The 18,343-nt window shown below is 48.8% G+C and overlaps 2 protein-coding genes across 14 annotated transcripts in view; both read left to right on the top strand.

Annotated features, from left to right (window-relative positions):
- Unc13b (unc-13 homolog B) overlaps positions 1-16,233 on the top strand; it is a 192,465-nt gene extending 176,232 nt beyond the window's left edge. For 3 of the 8 annotated variants that reach the window (XM_005004086.4, XM_063225794.1, XM_063225780.1), the window contains 17 exons: positions 211-338; positions 915-1,000; positions 7,742-7,868; positions 8,101-8,197; positions 8,420-8,563; positions 8,865-8,942; positions 9,676-9,753; positions 10,031-10,119; positions 10,344-10,496; positions 10,622-10,745; positions 10,851-10,907; positions 11,071-11,151; positions 11,670-11,817; positions 13,294-13,350; positions 14,146-14,238; positions 14,355-14,514; positions 14,671-16,233. In XM_005004086.4, the coding sequence (XP_005004143.1) occupies positions 211-338; positions 915-1,000; positions 7,742-7,868; positions 8,101-8,197; positions 8,420-8,563; positions 8,865-8,942; positions 9,676-9,753; positions 10,031-10,119; positions 10,344-10,496; positions 10,622-10,745; positions 10,851-10,907; positions 11,071-11,151; positions 11,670-11,817; positions 13,294-13,350; positions 14,146-14,238; positions 14,355-14,514; positions 14,671-14,956 (1,986 nt within the window). In that variant the 3' untranslated portion in view covers positions 14,957-16,233. The remainder of the gene's footprint in view (positions 1-210; positions 339-914; positions 1,001-7,741; positions 7,869-8,100; positions 8,198-8,419; positions 8,564-8,864; positions 8,943-9,675; positions 9,754-10,030; positions 10,120-10,343; positions 10,497-10,621; positions 10,746-10,850; positions 10,908-11,070; positions 11,152-11,669; positions 11,818-13,293; positions 13,351-14,145; positions 14,239-14,354; positions 14,515-14,670) is intronic. The other 5 variants (XM_063225801.1, XM_005004087.4, XM_063225787.1 and 2 more) reach the window with 3 other exon arrangements.
- Positions 16,234-16,364: 131 nt separating this feature from the next.
- Positions 16,365-18,343, top strand: part of LOC100727223 (phospholipid-transporting ATPase FetA) — a 122,528-nt gene continuing 120,549 nt past the window's right edge. For all 6 annotated transcript variants that reach the window (XM_063225857.1, XM_063225867.1, XM_063225835.1 and 3 more), the window contains exon 1: positions 16,365-17,584. In XM_063225857.1, coding sequence (XP_063081927.1) covers positions 17,549-17,584 — 36 coding nt within the window. In that variant the 5' untranslated portion in view covers positions 16,365-17,548. The remainder of the gene's footprint in view (positions 17,585-18,343) is intronic.

The following is an 18,343-nucleotide window of genomic DNA, read 5'->3' as shown; positions in this document are numbered from 1 at the left end:
TATCAGGGCAGTGCCCTGGAACAGGGCAAGGAAATTCTCCAGGGACAAGGTGCCTCCTGACACTCACAGAAGAGGGCCAGTCTTGTGGAAGACAGGCTATAGGAGAGAAAGGTCCCTGATTCTAAGAAAGGGGGATGGAAGGGGAACCAAAAGAAGATAATCTGAGATACTCTTCATTTCCCCCTTTTCCCCGGTGTCCTCCGGAACAAGAAACAGGAGCTACCTCCAGAAGAACAAGGGCCCAGCATTCGGAACCTGGATTTTTGGCCCAAACTCATCACCCTCATTGTGTCCATCATAGAGGAGGATAAGAACTCCTATAGCCCTGTGCTGAACCAGTGAGTATCACCCCCACGGGCTCAGCCCAGTTGGTGACTGATCTGTCTGTCTGTCTAACGGCCTCTTTATTTCCTATCTCTGTGTGTTTACAGTGCCATCTCTTCTTGCTGTCTGCTCATCTGTTCCTCTGTCCCTTGTATCTGTCGGGTAACTGTTTTTGGAGACAGGTGCGGAAGCATAATGGGGGGCCCTGCTCAGACTAAAGCTCTAGAATAAGAAGCTCCTGGGCTGTGGCTCTGTTGGGAGCCCCAGGGATCCAAAGACCATGTGCGCCTGTGTCTGTCCACTGTGATAAACAGGGGCCTTCTTAAAACCCATGCCCCTTTCTCCTCCAGTTCATCCCGGGCCTGTCCTACACCCCTCTTCTGGGCTTCCGGCACTGTGCTCTGTGGCCCCGCTCTCCTTGAAGGGTCTGCCCCCACTCGTCCTTCCGAGGCTCCTTTCCTTCACCAGAGCCTACCCTGCTCCCAGGCTTTTCTTCTCCTAGGTTTGACCTTTAAGCACAAGGTCCCTTGGGATGAGTCAAACAGATGGCTCTTGTCCTTTCTCTGACTGTGGTTTCTTCTGTGGCCCAGGTTTCCTCAGGAGTTGAATGTGGGAAAAGTCAGTGCAGAAGTGATGTGGCACCTGTTTGCCCAAGACATGAAGTACGCATTGGAGGGTAAGAGGCTGCCCAGATGGGAGAGCTGCCAGGTTCTTTTAATCAGTTCCTTGCTTCTCCAGACAACTGTGAATTCTGGGTAAATGGTGCAGTGAAAACTAGAGGAATTCTAGGTGTGGTGGGAGGGTAGGCTTCAAGGAAGCCTTGGGTGGGCAAAGCTGTAGGCAAAGGAAATACAGTAATGGAAATGCCTATGTGGATGTAGGTTCCTCTTCCAGCTTTAGAGCAGGAATTTCCCAGTGCAGAGATGAACTCCTCCTGTGGTGAACATTCTCAGGAAGGCAGCCCACTTCCTAGAGAATGGTTTTGTGAAACTTATCTTTATAGGTTTGGGAGGTTTTTGTTTTGTTTTTCTGAGACAGGATCTTACTATGTAGTTCAGGCCAGCCTTAAATTGACTGCATAGCCCAGCATGGCTTTGAACTCTTGGCATCCCTCTTACCCCAGCCTCCCGAGTACTAGACTTACGGGTGTGCACCACCACACTCCTCTTAACTTTGCAGTTGTAGAAAATCAGAATACCATAAGTACAAAGACAGAAGTCTTGTTTTCTCATACTGGGGACTGACAGGCCTGGGTGCCCTTGAAAGGTGTCCTGGACTAGTGCAGCAAAGCTGGAAAGATACTTCTCCCCTCAGCCTGCTGTGGAGCAGGCCACAGGGGTGTTATTACTCGTCTTGTTCATCTGGCATGGGTCCACCAAGGTGCTCTCCTGGCTGTGGCTCAGCTTCTCCTATGTACCATCCATGCTCGGCTTTGGATTGGTGTTTCCCATCTGTTCGTGTAGGTTAGTCCGGCACCTCAGTCTGTCAAGATGGATCTAAATGAAGGAAGAGTCATCTGGGGCAAGCACAGAACAGTCTCAGCCTGTTATTTGTGTGGGTTTTAAAGGAGATGGGTAACCCTCAGACTCTTATTAAACTTGGGAAGTGTAAGTTTAGAACCACTGAATCTTGAGATTGAAAGAAATCTTGAAGATCTGTGCAAGATTTGTGATGGCACAGACTGCACACGTGTGTCCTGTAACCTCACCCCCGAGCAGTAGCTGCACCCTGCCACACCTAGGCTAAGCTGGGATGTGGCCCACACAGCAGCCTATGTGATGTTCAGTCCAAGTTCCTGCGGAATTCCGGCTGCAGGGGGAGAGGAAAATATCTGTGAAGAAGAATCAGCTCCACAAGAGAGGGGTGGGATGTGATGCAGCGGAGGTTTGCAGACAAGTATATCTGGAGCTAAGTTAAAGGGGAAGCCCGGGGCTAGGCTGCAGCCTTCTACCCAGTGCTAGCAAAGTCACCTGTCTCTTACAAGTTTTATATCAGCTTCTGGGTATGGTATCTTTTGAAATGAGAGTTCTGCTAATTGTTGAAAACAGCACAGAAAAGTTGAAAGCCACTTTAAGAGAATAAACAAATACGGACTTGGTTTCACCACTTACTTAGTGTAGCCTTGGCCAGCTGCTTAATTTTCATGAGCTCCCGTTTTTCTCATCTGTAAAGTGATGATACCTGTTTCACTGAGCTGATGATGGAACTGAGATATATAAAATATACCCACTTATTACCTGGCTGTGCTCAGCAATGAGTAAGTCTTAGCTATTAAGAACAGTTAGAATAAGCTGGGCATGATGGTACATGCCTGAAATCCCATCACTTGGGAGGCTGAGGCAGGAGAATCACCTTGAGTTCAAGGCCAGCCTGGGCTACATTGTGAGTTCAAGGTCAGTCTGAACTTCATAGTGAGACCTTGTCTCAAAAAAAGGAACATCTGGAACTATTATAGGCAGAAATACAATATGAACAAAGTAGAATTTTTTTTTAACAAAGAATTTTTTAAAAAATTTACTTCATTTCTGATTTCATCAGAAATCAGTGGAAGCTGAGAGTGGGGTAAAATAGAAGCAAAGAATACAGTGGGCCCTTGACTTACAAACTCAATTCAATCCTGAGATCTGGTTGTAAGTCATCTTGTCAATTGATGTCTCAGGCTCCTTTACACAGCCTTCAAAATCTCCTGTATACTGAATGATCTCAATGTCATTAGACATAGGCCCAGGATTTTTCAGTTAACCCCATACAGGAAAGGATATTACAATGTTTCTTTCAGAACTTTTTTGGTCTTTTTGAAACAGGGTTTCACTATGCAGTTCAGCAGCCTTCAAACTCAGAGTGATCCTCCTGCCTCAGCCTCCCAAGTGCTGGAATTACAAGTGTGCACCACCACTCCCAGCTCTTCCAGAGTTTTTTAAGGGTTAAATCTATATCTGAGACCATCTGAAAGCATGGGCAACCAGCATTCAGTTCATAACTCAAGACTTTGGTCATAAGTTAAAATTAAAATTCCAGTTGTAACCCAAATTGTTCATAAATCAGCCCAATCTTAACTCAAGGGTGCATGTATTAATAATGAATGGGCTGTGTGATCACTTAGCAATGAGGAAATAGGCTCAGATTTGAGCAGAGAAATCAAGAAGGAAAGTGGGCTTGGGTCAACACTGGAAAGAAGTTGGAATAGGACCAGTAAGTCTTAGAATCTGAGGGCAAATAGAGGGGAGGAGATGTTTGGGGGCTTGGATAATAAAAGGGCAGCATTGATGCTGATTATGAAAGGAGAGTCAAAATGCTGTCCTGTACTTTTTTTTTTTTATTCAGTTTAGGGTGGCCTTGAACTCACTATGTAGCCCAGGCTGGCCTCAAACAGATGGTGATCCTTCTGCTCAACCAGCTGAGAACTGAGATTACAGTCCTCTGCCAACATGCCCAATATCAGATGTTTTCTAAGTCAACTTTATTGAGATATATTTTATGTACCACAAAGTAAAAGCACTTTAAGAATATAATTTGGAAAAAAAGCAATACGATTTAACAAGTTTTAGTTACACACACACACACACACCTGTGTAACTAGTCACCCAATTAAAACATGAAACACCAGCACTTGGGAGCCTGAAACAGGAGGACAGCTGCAAGTTTGAGGCCAGCCTGGACTTCAAAACAAAAACCAAAAACAAAGGAAGAAAAGAAAACGTGAAGCAGAAAGTCCCCTCTTGCTCCTATGCAGCAAACCCCACTTCCTTTACTAAGTGTTTATTGAGTGTTTTTTAATGCCAGGCACTGTGCTAGTTGTTAGAGTCCCACTGAGATGAGAAACTCACAGACCCCTAGAAAAGCTCAATCTAGAACACTATATATAAATTGGTAATTACAATACAAAGTTACAGTGGTCACAAAAGGATGAAGATGGGTGCTGAGCACATAGAGAGAACTGTGTAACCCTGACTCAGAACCTAAGGAGGCTTCCTGGAGGAGGAGATGTATCAACTGAAACCCAAAGGATGAGAGACGTTAGCTGCCGAAGAAGGATGATGATGAGAACATTTTCATGTCAAAAATACAGCATGTCCAAGACCTGAGGTCTGGAGGAAACTAGTATGCTTGGAGAAATGAAACATTGTTCAGCAGGACTAGCTCTTCAGAGATCAGAGAGAGATGAGAACAGAGAGGCGGACAGCTGGGTCACTAAGGAAGCTGTAAGTCCTGTTTAGGTTTCCGGACTTCATCAGCAAGGGATCCAGGTGATCAGATGCATCCTGTAGAAAGGTTTCTCACTCCAGCTGCAGTGGGAAATGAGCAGGAAGGGCAGCCAGTCTGCGGTAGTGATCCAGGTTAGAGACCACGGTGACAGAGCTGAGCAGGTAATCTCATGGCCAGAAAGGAATAGGCAGATTCTACGACACAGATTCCAGTCACAAGAATTGGTGATTTCCCTGGATGTGAGGACAGAGAAAGAATGGCTACTTCAGGCTGATGCTTAGCATTGAACAGAGGGTGCGTGTGCTCTGTTCAACGCCACCTGAGTTGTATTGGAGACTGATGGAGACTGAGACTTGACACCGTGAGATGTGCCATCAAAACCTTTTGTATACATTACCAAAACCAAGGACATTTGTAGGAAATAGCATTAAAATAGATAGTTGACCTGACAAGGCTAAAAGAACTCTGCAAAGATGAAAGTAGAAAAGCAGATATTGGAGGTGGAGGTTATAGAAACATGATTCCCCTTCTGCTGGAGTCGTCCCTACCAGCAACAGTGGCAACAGCGCCTCAAGCAGCTTTCCCAGAGCAGAACTCCCCAGGCCCCCAATAAGGGATATGTGGAGTAGACCCAGAATTTTGGCACTCATCTGGTAGTGTTTATACCACCAAAGTTTATATGTAATATAAAAATTGGATCCTGGGGCCACAGCACAGATAATGGATTGATAGAAAAAGAATTATAGGTAAACATGCCTTAGTAGAGGAGGAAAGGTTTATTCTGGCTCACAGTTTGTAGCGGTTTAATCCGTAGTTGGCTGGCTCTGAAGCAAAGTGGTACAGCAGAGGGACATCACAGAGGAGCAGCAGTACAGAGCAGAGCAAGCCTGTGTTCATTTCTGTTCCTTATGTTCCATCCAGACTATAAACCTATTGATTGGTGCTACCCACACCCAGAACTATGCTAAGCCAATCTAGTTATCATGCACCCTTAATCCCAGTGTTACACACCCTGAATGCAGCCACCTCCAAACAATCCCCGCCTGTGAGTGAACGAGGCTTTGAAGGGACATCTAGATACAAGCCATAACAAAATACAGTAACTTGAAAGTCCCACGAAGAAAGAGTTAGAAAGCTCTGAAGTCATGGAGCAGCCCTGCCCCAACTCCAGTGAGTTGCTGGACATGAAGGACAGAGGCATTCCTGGTGGTGCTAAGTCAGGGCTGCTTTGCAGACAGCAGGGCGTGGGTAGAGAAGAGTCTCTCTGAGAGCCCAGGCTTTTGCCACTCTTTGTTACTCACTGTTGTCTCTGCTCTGTCGAAACAACCACTGCCATTCGTATTCCAAAAGTGCTCTTTCCTATTGGTAAGAATTTCTGGTTGTTGTCCTTTTAGCTCTAGGCTGAATACTTTTTCCTTTTCCTTCTCCTGTTCACTGCTTATAGAAGACAGCAAATGCAGCTTCAGGTTGGGAGGATGCTGCCTACAATGCCAGGAGATAGAAGTTCTGGTGCCTGAAGGGGCTTTCTATGCATGTGTGGGGTTTTGTTTTATTTTGTTTTTTATCTTTTTGAGACAGGGTCTTGCTATGCAGTTCAGGCTGGCCTTGAGCTCACTTTGCAGCCCAAGGTAGTCTCGAACTTGCAAGGAGCCTCCTGCCTCAGTTTCCCAGGTGCTGGGAGGAACTGCAGTCCTTTGAGACTGAACCCCAGGCTTCCGCTGCACTAATTCACAAGGGCCAGTGGCCTCACACTGGATGTTCTGCCTGGACTTGGAGGAGCATCTCCCGTGGCATCCCAGAGTGGAGCAGTGACCCCAGGAACACTGGCCTTCCTCCTCTGTTGCTTAGTACTTTTCCCATGTACTTTTTTTTTTTTTTTTAACCATTATACAGTTTCAGCCCACACTTGACATTCATTTTTCAAATTCATGCTTCAACTATAGAGGGGATGGGACTGAGGAGTATCGGGGACCTGGCCAAGATTTCCCCACTACCTGTATGAAGGGTATGGCCAAGGATGAAGAAAAACAAAAGCAAATTTAGTAATTCGTAAAACGAAGCCTGAGGGGTCGATGCTTCAGGATGGGCAAAAGGACACTCAGAGCTAGCCACTGTTTATTATGTGTCTCCAGTCACTGAAGGGGTCATCAGAAGACTGAGGGCTCCTGACCCTCATCAGTGCTGATGAGGGTCTTCACATTGATGAGGGTGCTTGGGAGGATGACAGGTTAAGGAGTTTGTCCTTTCCCAAGGTGAAGCCCTATTCTTATTACTACTGGGTTCTCACAGAACCAGAATGTCTTCAGTGAGTGCAGTCTTGCCCTGGGGCCCCCAGCATCAGGGGACCTCTGTTTATAATTTGTGGTCCCTAACCGAGGAGAACCTGTGGATCTGCAGTGCTGCAGACTCTGAGCCAGGTGTGAGTGATCCGAATCCTACATTTTCCAGAAGACTCGAGATTCCACTTGATGACCTTGCAAATCTGTATAGTAATCCTCTATTTTCTGTAGCACAATAGCCTTTTTGTCTGACTGTGTCTCCATAGCTCCCCAGCTGACTGTCCTTGCTTGTATACTTCCCTGACCTGCTCGCTCAGTTTTTGTATCACCACTGTGCCCCAAAGCCCTTCAGTTTACTGCACGATGCTGCTGGATCACAGTTGCTCAGCTGCCTTTCTGTCAGTTTGGACCTCGTTGGCTTTCCTGTCTCTGTGTAATGCCACCAACCCATTCATACCAAGCATAACTTGGCATCTCTGCATTCAAGCCTGTCTAGGGAATGCCTTGCCACTAAGATTTTTAAAACCTAGACCATTGTCTCTCTTCAGAAACCATTCATCAGCAGCCACACCCTCCTCCCGTGTTCTTCTTCTCCAAAGGCCAGTGACCTCACCATACTTTTGCCCTTTTTTTGGTACCAGGATCAAACTCATGACCCTGTACTTGTCAGGCAGGCGCTTGTGCTGCTGCGCTAAATTCCCAGTACCTATACTTTTGAAAGTTAGAACAGGAAGACTGCAGACTTTGTCTGGACTCTTGCTTAGTGGCGGCTCTCAATGAAGGTTTGGTCCAGGTCTTGGAAAGTGGCTGACCATAGTGATGGCAGGAGAGGTGACTGTGAGGAGGAGGTTGGGCACTGTCACCACATAACCAGATCTGCTGCCGTGACCTCTGCTGCTGAGACCTGACCTGGCCTCTTTTCTCTTAACTAGAGCATGAGAAAGACCGGCTGTGTAAGAGTGCTGACTACATGAACCTGCACTTCAAGGTGAAGTGGCTTCACAATGAGTACATGCAGGACCTGCCTGCCCTCCAGGGGCAGGTCCCCGAGTACCCAGCGTGAGTCACTGGGACCCTGTGTGGAGGGAGGAAGGGGCCCTGGGTTGGCAGGGCTAGTGTCCTCAGTTTAGCTCAGCAGCCAATCTTGGGACCGCCTGTTCCAGGACCTTCTGCAGAACATTCTGGGAAGAATGTCACATCATGCCTTGCCTTCTAAAGACCCCAGTCTGCTACACTGTCAGGCATCTAGCCTGTGCTGCTCACTAGCTTCAACCTCCTTCTCTGGCTGCAGGTGGTTTGAGCAGTTTGTGCTACAGTGGTTAGATGAAAATGAGGACGTGTCCCTGGAATTCCTGCGTGGGGCCCTAGAACGAGATAAAAAGGACGGGGTAAGTTGGGGACCTGCATTGCATGGGCCAGGCCAGGTCATTTAGCATTTATGGTGACAGAAGTTCCTGGGCATCCTCCAGGCAGACTGTACCTGCCTTGTGGAGTCCACAGCGAGACTGTGGAGAGTTCCCAGGCCACCCTGTTGGACAGCGCGTTTTCAAACCACAAGCTCGAGGAAAGGTAGCAGCTGTGTTTGACGACCCTGTGTGTGGCCTTCTTAGTTTCAGCAGACGTCAGAGCACGCGCTGTTTTCCTGCTCTGTGGTGGATGTCTTCACACAGCTCAACCAGAGCTTTGAAATCATCCGGAAGCTGGAATGCCCAGACCCCACCATCCTCGCCCACTATATGAGAAGGTTTGCCAAGGTGATTATGAGCCTTCCTGCCCCCTACTACACCCTGCACAGTTGGGTCACAGGTCTGAGTTAATCTGTCTCTGAAATAGCCTCGGGATAAGGCCTGGCATTATCCTTTTCCCTTGGTGTCTGGGGCAAACATTGCCTGTTTAGTGCTGTTCTGGGCTCGAAAGGAAGCTTTGCCCCTTCCCTTGAGATTCCCTGTATTTGCCTGATGTTACTTTTCTGGGATGAGAAGTGCGATCTCAGGTAAGACTCCTGAGTGGAGACCTAAGGGTTCCCTTTCCTGTCCTTTTCTCCTTTTTTCTCAGACCATCGGGAAGGTGTTGATACAGTATGCAGACATCTTATCAAAGAACTTCCCAGCTTACTGCTCAAAGGACAAACTGGTAGGGTGAGACCCAGGGGCAGTAAGAAAGGGTGTGGAGGACATTTGAATACTTCTTGCCCTTTGCTACTCTAGGGTTACCCTAAGACACTTTCACTTCTGCTTCCCCCTCGAGCTTTTCTTGAGACCCATCCCACAAGATAGTAAGAACTTGACCAAGAGTTCTTCGAAGGCTCCATTTAGGGCTTTGTCTTCTAGGAAAACAGACCTTTGTTTTTGTTTTTTTTCTTGTTTTTGAGACAGGATCTCACTGGGTGGTTCAGGGTGGGCTTGAACTCCTGCCAAACCTTGCCTCAGTCTCTCAAGTGCTACAATTACAAGTGTAGTGCTTCGTATGTGCATGCCTATAATCCCAGCACTTGGGAGGCTGAGGCAGGAGGATTGCTATGAGCTTAAGGCCAGCCTGGGCTACATAGTGAGTTCAAGGCTAGGCTGAGGCCTTGTCTCAAAAAAAAAAAAAAAAAAAAAAAAAGTAATACATTCAAAAAGTTATAAGGGGCAATACTGTGAATACCTGGAGTCCCACCATCTACCTTAATGACAAAAACCTTTGCTTTTAATCTTCATTCAAGAAGAATTATGTGAACTGGCTCCAGGCCTTAGGGTTTAGGAAGAGGTCTATGTAATATGTGAAGTCCCTGTGGCTTTGTGACAGTGAGAGAGAAGAAAAGACCCTAGGGTAATAGGGCTGTGCTGGAAGGAACCAAGACTCAAAGCTCCATCTGTCCTAAAAGCCCTGCATCCTGATGAACAACATGCAGCAACTGAGGGTCCAGCTGGAGAAGATGTTTGAAGCCATGGGAGGCAAAGAGGTAGGCCTCAGGGTGTGGCATCCTCCCATTGTCCCTGAGCTCCTGGTCAAACCTCTGTCCTCTCTTGAACATAGGCTAGGAGTCTGTCTTGGGCTGGGGCTGGCTTAGTCTGAGGTAGGCACTGAGGCAAAGCCCTAGGAAGAAGGACTAGGCCTTGTGGGGAGGCCCTAAGTGGGAGGGGCAGGAATTGGGGTACAGCCTTACAAGAGAAGGATAGAGGCACAGGAGGGAGCACAATAAGAGAAGCAGCCTAACTGGCCACTCCCACTGGCTGCAGCTGGACCCCGAAGCTGCAGACAGTCTGAAAGAGCTGCAGGTGAAACTGAACTCAGTTCTGGACGAGCTCAGCACAGTGTTTGGAAACAGGTCAGTGGTCTGAAAGCACATGGCCCTCAGAGCCATGTGTGATTCCTGACGAACCCTGAGCCCCTGCCACACCCTCCATCCAGCTGTGGATGTGCAGACCCCCTTTCCAGATTTGCTGACCTTTGTTGCTGGAGGAGCACCAGGAGCCTGAGGAAAAGGCCTAAACAGCTGGTGCTGCTCCACGGCCGGTGGCGGGGGAGGGCTGCACCTGGGTACGTGTGTAGCTTCCAGGTGCGGATTGACGAGTGTGTTCGACAAATGGCTGAGATCCTGGGCCAAGTTCGGGGCACAGGAAATGCATCCCCCAACGCCAGGGCCTCAGTGGCTCAGGAAGCAGATGGTGTGCTGCGGCCTCTCATGGACTTCCTTGACGGCAAGTGAGTAGCACATTCTGGACTTCCTGTGGGGACAGGTGAAGCAGAGGCTATCAGACAGAGGAGCAGGTTGGAGATGGGACTTCCCAGGCTGTCACCATGACCTCCTCTGTCACCTGGGTTTGCAGTCTGACACTCTTTGCCACTGTGTGTGAGAAAACAGTTCTGAAGCGAGTCCTGAAGGAGCTCTGGCGGGTGGTGATGAACACAACAGAGAAAGTGATCGTCCTGCCCCCGCTCACTGACCAGACGGTGAGGACCCTTCCTCTTACTTCCTGTCCCATGTCCCTCCCCTCAATCCCCACTTCTGATGGAGTTCAGAATCCGCCGCTTTTAACTGATCCCCTCTCTGCCCAGGGCACCCAGCTGATCTTCACTGCTGCCAAGGAGCTAAGCCAGCTTTCCAAACTCAAGGTTCTGTGGGCATGGGGTCCTCCAAGGCTGGGAGGAGAGCCAGGGGGCTCTGGAGGCTGAAGAGGAGGGGAGAAGAGTGTGCAGCTGTTGGCTGGCAGGTGGGGCAAGACTTTCAGGACTGCCCTGAGCTGTCTTGATGCTGATGCTTTCTTCGGGGTTCCAGGACCACATGGTGCGAGAGGAAACCCGGAATCTCACCCCAAAGCAGTGTGCAGTCCTCGACCTGGCTCTGGATACCATCAAGGTGGAGACTGCTCTCTTTTCCAGACAGTTTTACCTGGTGTTCACCTGACCACACAAGGTGGTCCCTGAGGCTCCGCATCCAGATGGGAGGCCCTGTGTATTGTCGAGGGTACAGAGAGAATCAGATATGGTTCCTTAGCTTAGGACACTTCATGGCTGAAGCAGGAGTAAGGCAGGTCCACATGGACTGTAATTCAAGGCACTTGGAAGATGTATGTCCCAGCCACCAAGTTCCCCGTGGTTCAGAGGGACAAAAGTACACCTTTGGCCATTCTCCCTGCCTGGAATGCTGCTGTCGCATACCTCTGCCTGACTAGATAGACCCTTCCTTCAAACTTCCCACTGCCATGAATGTGACCTTTCCCCATGCTCCTGCCAATGCCCAATCATGTGCTTTGCCTGAGAGACTGACTTGTTCTGTGAGTGTTCTAGATGAGGGATCTCTCCTGGCTTCTCTGAGAGTAGTTGGGGAGTGGCCTGTCTGTGAGTGGGTGACGCAGGTACTGATTTGTTTTTCAGCAATACTTCCATGCAGGAGGCAATGGGCTAAAGAAGACCTTCTTAGAGAAGAGTCCGGATCTGCAGTCCTTACGCTATGCCCTGTCCCTGTACACACAGACCACAGACACGCTCATCAAGACCTTTGTGCGCTCACAGACTGCCCAGGGTAATGTGTCCCATCTTCTCCCCTCCCACAGGCGTATGCCAGTAGGGAGTCAGTATCTTCCAGCCCTTTCAAACTTGGATCTCAGTGTTCTTTGAAGAGACTTCATTTCTTAACCCCAACCCATGGTACTAGGCAGGAGAATCAAAAGAGCCTGAAAATTGTGCCTGAGGTTTCTTTTTCCCAGACGTTTCCTGATCAGTGTTTATTTAGCTCATGGAGTGTACTATGTCTGAGAAGGGGGAAAACAGGGAGGCATCTGTGAGGAAGCCATTGCTGGATGGAGTTGTCCTGGGGAGAGAAAGCAAAACCATTTCCACACTTACAGTGTGGACCAGAAGAAGACTAAGAGAAGTATACCATGGAAGCAGCTTAAAGGGAGGTGAGGATCTGGGGCACCATGCATCGTGGAGGCCTCAGCCTCAGGGATTTCCAGACCTCAGAACTCACTGTCTCTAGCTAATGCCTGTCCACACCAACACTCACCTACACAGATGCAGCTTAGACTGAAATTTTGACCTGATCCTAGAGCAGGCCCTCCCAGAAGGCACCTTGGGGCACATTTTTACTGTTTGTTCCAGAGAAACCTGGACAGGCTGCCCAGGGGCAAGAATCTGTTAGGATGAGAAGGCGGTTTGGGTCTTACTGAGCTGTGGACCGGGCGCAGAGCTGACAGAGGAGAAATGAAAGCTGACAGGAGATAAGGATCTGGAGGGGACCTACAGCATTTTCTATCTCTCCTTATTTTCGGTTCAGGGTGGGGAATGTGAGCAAAAGAAATAACAGTGAGTCTGACTGAAGTGGGCAGGGGGAGCTTTTACAGAGCTGAGTACATGTGAGACCTGTAACATTAGGGGAGAACTGAAAGGCTTCTCAGAAGCACTGAGCTGGAAACTAGATAAAAGCGAAGGGTCCAAGCATAGCGGCGCAAGCCTGTAATCCAGCATGCTGAGAGGTGAGGTAGGAGACTTCTTAGGGTCAAGCCTTGCCTAGGCAACTCAGTGACTAATAAAATAGTAAATAAAAAATAAAAAGGACTGGAGACCTAACTCTGTGTGAAGGCCCTGGTGCCACTTTAAAAAAACAAAGTACAAAACCAAATACCCGAGGAGAGGCTGGAAGGGGCACAGAGGCGGTAAGATCAGAAGTGTACCTGCAGGGAAGACAAGCCTGGGGCTCATTTTCTATTGCGAGGGGGTCACATAAGGGCTTAGGAGAGTACACTAGCGCCTCCCTTTTGCCCTTCTCTGTGTATTCTATGGTGTCTGCCCATGATTTGGTTGATCTCTGACCCATGAAGTCTAATAAGGAGCATTCAGGTACTGACCTCTGCTCTTAGACTTCACCCTGCTCCAGCTCTGTGCTCCTCTAGAGGAAGTGTAGTGCTGCTTTGAATGGCTGCAACTCCTTTGACCTCTAACAGTTCTTCTTTTCTCTGTTCTGCCGCTGCTACCTCTTCACTTGCCTGTCCTCACTCAGTGCATGATGGGAAAGGTGTTAGGTTTACTGCTAATGAGGACATTCAGCCGGAAAAGGGTATGTTAAATGCTACACATGGCCGAGTGCTGACTGAAGTGAGGCCTGATGAACCAAAATGAGGGGCTCGTGCTGGGGGTGGTAGAACTAGGTGTCAAAATTCAGAAGCTCTATCCCAGGTCTGGGACATGGGCAATGTGTTCCTCTAGCCCAGGAAGGATTCTGCTGTTGACCCTCATTCTGTCCTCAGAATTTCACTTCTCCATACAGTCATACACCTCAGACAAAGAAGTTTTATCTGAAGTGCAGGGAAGTGATATTCTCTCAAAATAGGCTGGGGTTTCTGCTGAGGGGAGACTGAAGGTTGGCTCTTTTTAGAGACTAGTACTACAGAGTCTTCCCAAGGAAAGTGGCCTGCCACACACGGGGCCCAGGAATCCGGGGGGTAGGTGGGAGGTTGCTGCTTTTGCCTAAAGAGGTACCAACAGTGTTCCATTCAGAGACCCCAAAGGTTGGACATAATTCCCAGGCACAGACACAGGATCACAGCCTTGTGCTCCTCAACATACAATGAAAATTCTTCAGCCTAGGAGATGGGAGAGGTTTGGGGATGCTGGGAGATTCACAGTGCATCTTTGGAGGAAGTTTCTCCGAAGATGCGTTTGCCTTCTGCTCACTTTACATACACATTCACTGTCCCCTTTCTTTCCTTCCTCCCATTGCTCCCTTCCCTATGGCTATTGTGGGTGATTGCTTCCTGTATGTGGGATGGTGGCCACCTAACCCCTCGGTTTTACCTGAAACAATTAGTCCTAAGAGTTTTCCACTGAGCACTTCCCTGTCCATCTGTTTTAGGGTCTGGTGTGGATGATCCTGTGGGAGAAGTCTCTATTCAGGTGGACTTGTTTACACACCCTGGTACTGGGGAACACAAGGTCACAGTGAAAGGTGAGTGGTGCCCCTTAGAGATCTGTCCTGTTGTTGCCCATGACCTCACTTACCACCTGAGGGCAAGGGTTGTGCATGCCAGGCATCCAGCTCAGCCCTCTCCCACTTTTGGATAGTTGTGGCTGCCAATGACCTCAAGTGGCAGACAGCAGGTATGTTCCGGCCTTTTGTGGAAGTGACCATGGTTGGCCCACACCAAAGCGATAAGAAGAGGAAGTTCACGACCAAGTCCAAAAGCAACAACTGGGCTCCCAAGTACAACGAGACATTCCACTTGTAAGTTACGGGTGGGGAGCCTGTAGGACTGTGGGATGGAGGTCATGTGATGGGGGAGAGATGAGAAGAGTGGTGGTCTGGATGACTGGCTGGGGTGAGTTCCACTGAGGACTCAGCTCTGAAAGCACCCTATCATCTTCTCTCCTACATTTTCAGCCTTCTAGGAAATGAAGAGGGTCCCGAGACCTATGAGCTGCAGATGTGTGTGAAGGATTACTGCTTTGCCCGGGAGGATCGCGTCTTAGGGCTGGCAGTGATGCCTCTGAGAGACGTGGCAGCCAAGGGCAGCTGTGCCTGCTGGTGCCCCTTAGGCCGGAAGATCCACATGGATGAGACAGGCATGACCATTCTCCGGATTCTGTCTCAGAGGAGCAATGACGAGGTCGCCCGAGAGTTTGTGAAACTCAAATCAGAGTCTCGCTGCACAGAGGAGGGGAGCTGAACATCTGTGACTCATGTGCCAGACAGGTGGCACTGATGGTGCAAATCAGAGCTTAGGGGAGTGATCTGTGTAGGCAGCATAGAGTTTTTACAGTTAAGAGGTTGACCCCTTCGGTTGAGGGTATTTAAGGGAAATTTAGGAGGTAGCTGAGAGTGTGGCTTTTCACAGAAAGACTAGGAATCCCTAACCAGCAGGCCTATGGTACTAGGAGCTGGGCTGTGGGCGCCACCACATGGAGAGACTTTCCAAAAAGGGATCCAAAAAGGGAGAAGGACAGAGATTTCAGAGAGGATCAGCCATTTTTAGTAGACGCGTCTCCACACTCCTTACCATCTTTACCCTTCTCAAGCCACACCATGCCCGGTTAGGCAGACACCAGTCACTAGGAGAACCGGTGCAGATAGCCTGGAGCTTGGACCTGGCTGGCTAGATAACTGTTTGAACCTAAGGGTCTTTCTAAACCTGGTGATCTACATTAGAGAATAGCCAGGGCAGAACCATATAGAATAGAACTCACTGTCCTCTGAGCAGAATCCACTAGTTTTATGTGGCTCCAATGAGAACAAGTCTTTGAAATGGAATAAGCTACCTTCTGAAATTGAGCTGTGCTAATCCCTTCCCTCAGGTTATATCTGTCATGGGTAAACCAGTTTCATGTGGTGCTTCAGAGCTCTCAGCAGAATATTCCTTGGGTACCCAGACTCTCCCTGCTTTGTTTCTATAGGCGGCAGAGGACATTAAAGACTTAGAATGTGCTTAGAACATTAAAGGCTGTTCTTATATGTATAGACTTGAGGCCCAATGAAGGATCCAGGAGTATTTACTTCTGGGGAAGGCCCTGAACAAACTCAAAAATGATGGAACTAGCCTAGAGTCATGCTCACCTATGCCCACTACCTTCTGGCTGTCCTCCTTGTAGAAGGAATCCGGCCTTTGTCCTCTCTTCCTGTCATCTGGGTCAGCTGCTGTTCTCTTCAGAGGTGTCCAGCCCTATAGAAGGAGCTTGACTCTGATACCTCTGTGTAGGCTAGGTGGAAGGGGTGGCACCCAGTACTTCCTGGGTGGTCAGCAACAAACTGGGCCTCCCAGACCCTCACTCAGAGTTGAGATGTGGTCCTTGATGACAGCCTCTTAAACTTCTGAGGGTGCAGCATTGCTCATAGCTGTACTGGCCAATATATGAAACCAGAACCAAGCATCTTTGCTGTTTTTAATTGTATGTGCCATTGTTACAAGAGATTATAGGCTAGTCTATAATAAATTATCTTCTAACAGCCTTCAGGGTCTGGTAATTCTGTGCAAGTGTGGAAACCATAGAAATGACTGTCATATATAATGGTAGCCATTGGTCCAGTGGTCCTTGGCTGCTTGACGCTTCCTTTTCCTCCCTGTCCCCACTTCCTGCCAGCCAAGTGACAGAGCCTGAAGTTGTTCACAATGGGCACCCGGCAGAACAGCTGCATTGTGGTCTTCACCCAAGATCACCAATCTGACTTAAGAGTCTTGGGGCCTAGAATACCAGCTCACTGTAAAAGGTCCGGATGGAGAAGATGTGTGCCAGTGAAAAGAAATACCCACTTCCTCTCTCCTTTGCTTAGGATCGCTAGGACAAACCACATTCTGGGCTGTGAGACAAGGCAGGGAGGGACCTGCTTGGGAGAGACTGCCTTCACGGGTTAGTAGAGAGCTAGGGCTGCGGGACAGCACAGAGGGGGCTATGCCTAGGAACACACACTGGCATTTCATTTACTGTGCATTCAAGAAAGAAGAGCTGCACCAGAAAAACTCCCAATGGGACGGAAATAAGATAAAAAATGAAGCCTCCAGGCATGGGAATTAGAAAAACTGAAGCAAGAAAGATCTCACAACTCACTCAGCCTGCACTATCACCACCTAGGGAAGTAGCTCTATTTCCATTTGCCTGATAATTTGATTCTCAGAATTTGTCATTTAAAATTTCCTCCTTTTCCTCCCCCTCCTCTCTCAAAACACTGTCATTTCTACATCAAAATTTCCTGTCGGAATCCACTGTCTCACCTCAGTTCCCACTACTGTAGGTGGATATTTTAGCCCCTCTCCTCTAGATTACTGTGATAATCTGCCTTCCCTGGCCCACTCACCTACCTATATTCTCTGCCCGCCCTTCTCACCCCTGTGTTGATAACTTTCCTGTTAAAGCTGTTTGTGGGCAAACTCCAGGACCGCAAAACCACTCCGCACTCCATCCTGCAGCTGTCTCGAGCCCTGTCCTTACAATCCCCTCACTACTCCTTGGGACCTTTTTCACATTCCTGTCCCTTGCTGGAGTGTCTGGCAGCTCTCTGCCCTTCCTAACTTCTGACATCTAGAGGACTCCCACACAGCGCTCCCTCCGCATTTGGTACAGTCCTCTCTGCTTCTTCAAAGGTAGGGTGTTTCATCTCCATCCCCTAGGGGTGCTCAGGTCCTCCAAAGCTGAGCCGAGCGCGGCCGCAGGGTTCCGGCGGGAGAGGGCGCGTGGTGAGGGGGGCGTGGCCACGCCCGGCTCGCGGGTCAGGGCGTTGTCGTGGTCTGCGCCGGGTCTTCGACGTCGGCGCGGCAACGTGCGTTAAGATGGAGGTCGGCGGAGAGGATGGCCCTGTGCGGAAGGTGAGCAGGAGACGTCCAGAGAGGGCGCCCCGGGAGAGACTACTGTCACTCTCCTGATACTCCTTGTGGACCCCTCTTCTTGTGGCTGTCCATCCCCTTGCTTTCTTAAGAACTGTTCTCCCACACTCCGCGCAGTCACTGTCCGCTCCTCGCGTGCCTCGAGTGCACGGGTTTCCCAGACACTCCCGAAGAAGGTATCTGTCCAAATACCCAGCAGAGGGCTTCTTTAGACCTTAGGTAACTCCCAGAGGGCTCACGTTTGTCTACCCCAAGAAACGCCTATCTTCACATCCCAAGCCGCGGCACATCCTGTTAACTGGGAAAACTATCTTTTCTGGCTCTGTCCGGATTCAGAAGGCAAACTTTGTCCTATCTTTGACTTGGAAATGGCATGTTTGCTATGATTCCCTCTCTCTTAAGGAGAAGGAAGCCTGTGTGGGCAGAGAGAAGTAAAATTCTTGTCATAGTTTCCAACATGCTTGCAGATCTGAATTAGTAGCTGTTAAAAAGAGAAAAAGTAGAGTTCACATTTTTAAAATGAAGGTTTACAATTTTTTTAAAATGTGAATATTAGCTTACAGTCCCACAAAGGGCTAGATGCTGAGACCTGGTCAAAGTTAAAGGGACTAAAAATAAATAGTTAAACACAAGCGCTGCCAAAAGTGTGGAGTCAGTAGTAGCACTTCTACGTCTGAAAGGGAAGGAAGAGGTTTGTTAGCAAAGCCCATCTACAACTCTGGGAGAGACCATCAGACAAGG

This window comes from Cavia porcellus, unplaced genomic scaffold (genome assembly GCF_034190915.1).
Source record: "Cavia porcellus strain 051 isolate PalLab524CR breed Dunkin Hartley unplaced genomic scaffold, mCavPor4.1 scaffold_1, whole genome shotgun sequence".
NCBI classification, from domain to species: Eukaryota; Metazoa; Chordata; class Mammalia; order Rodentia; family Caviidae; genus Cavia; species Cavia porcellus.
The sequence above is the reverse complement of the archived record's forward strand: the minus strand, read 5'-3'. Positions and strand labels throughout refer to the sequence as shown.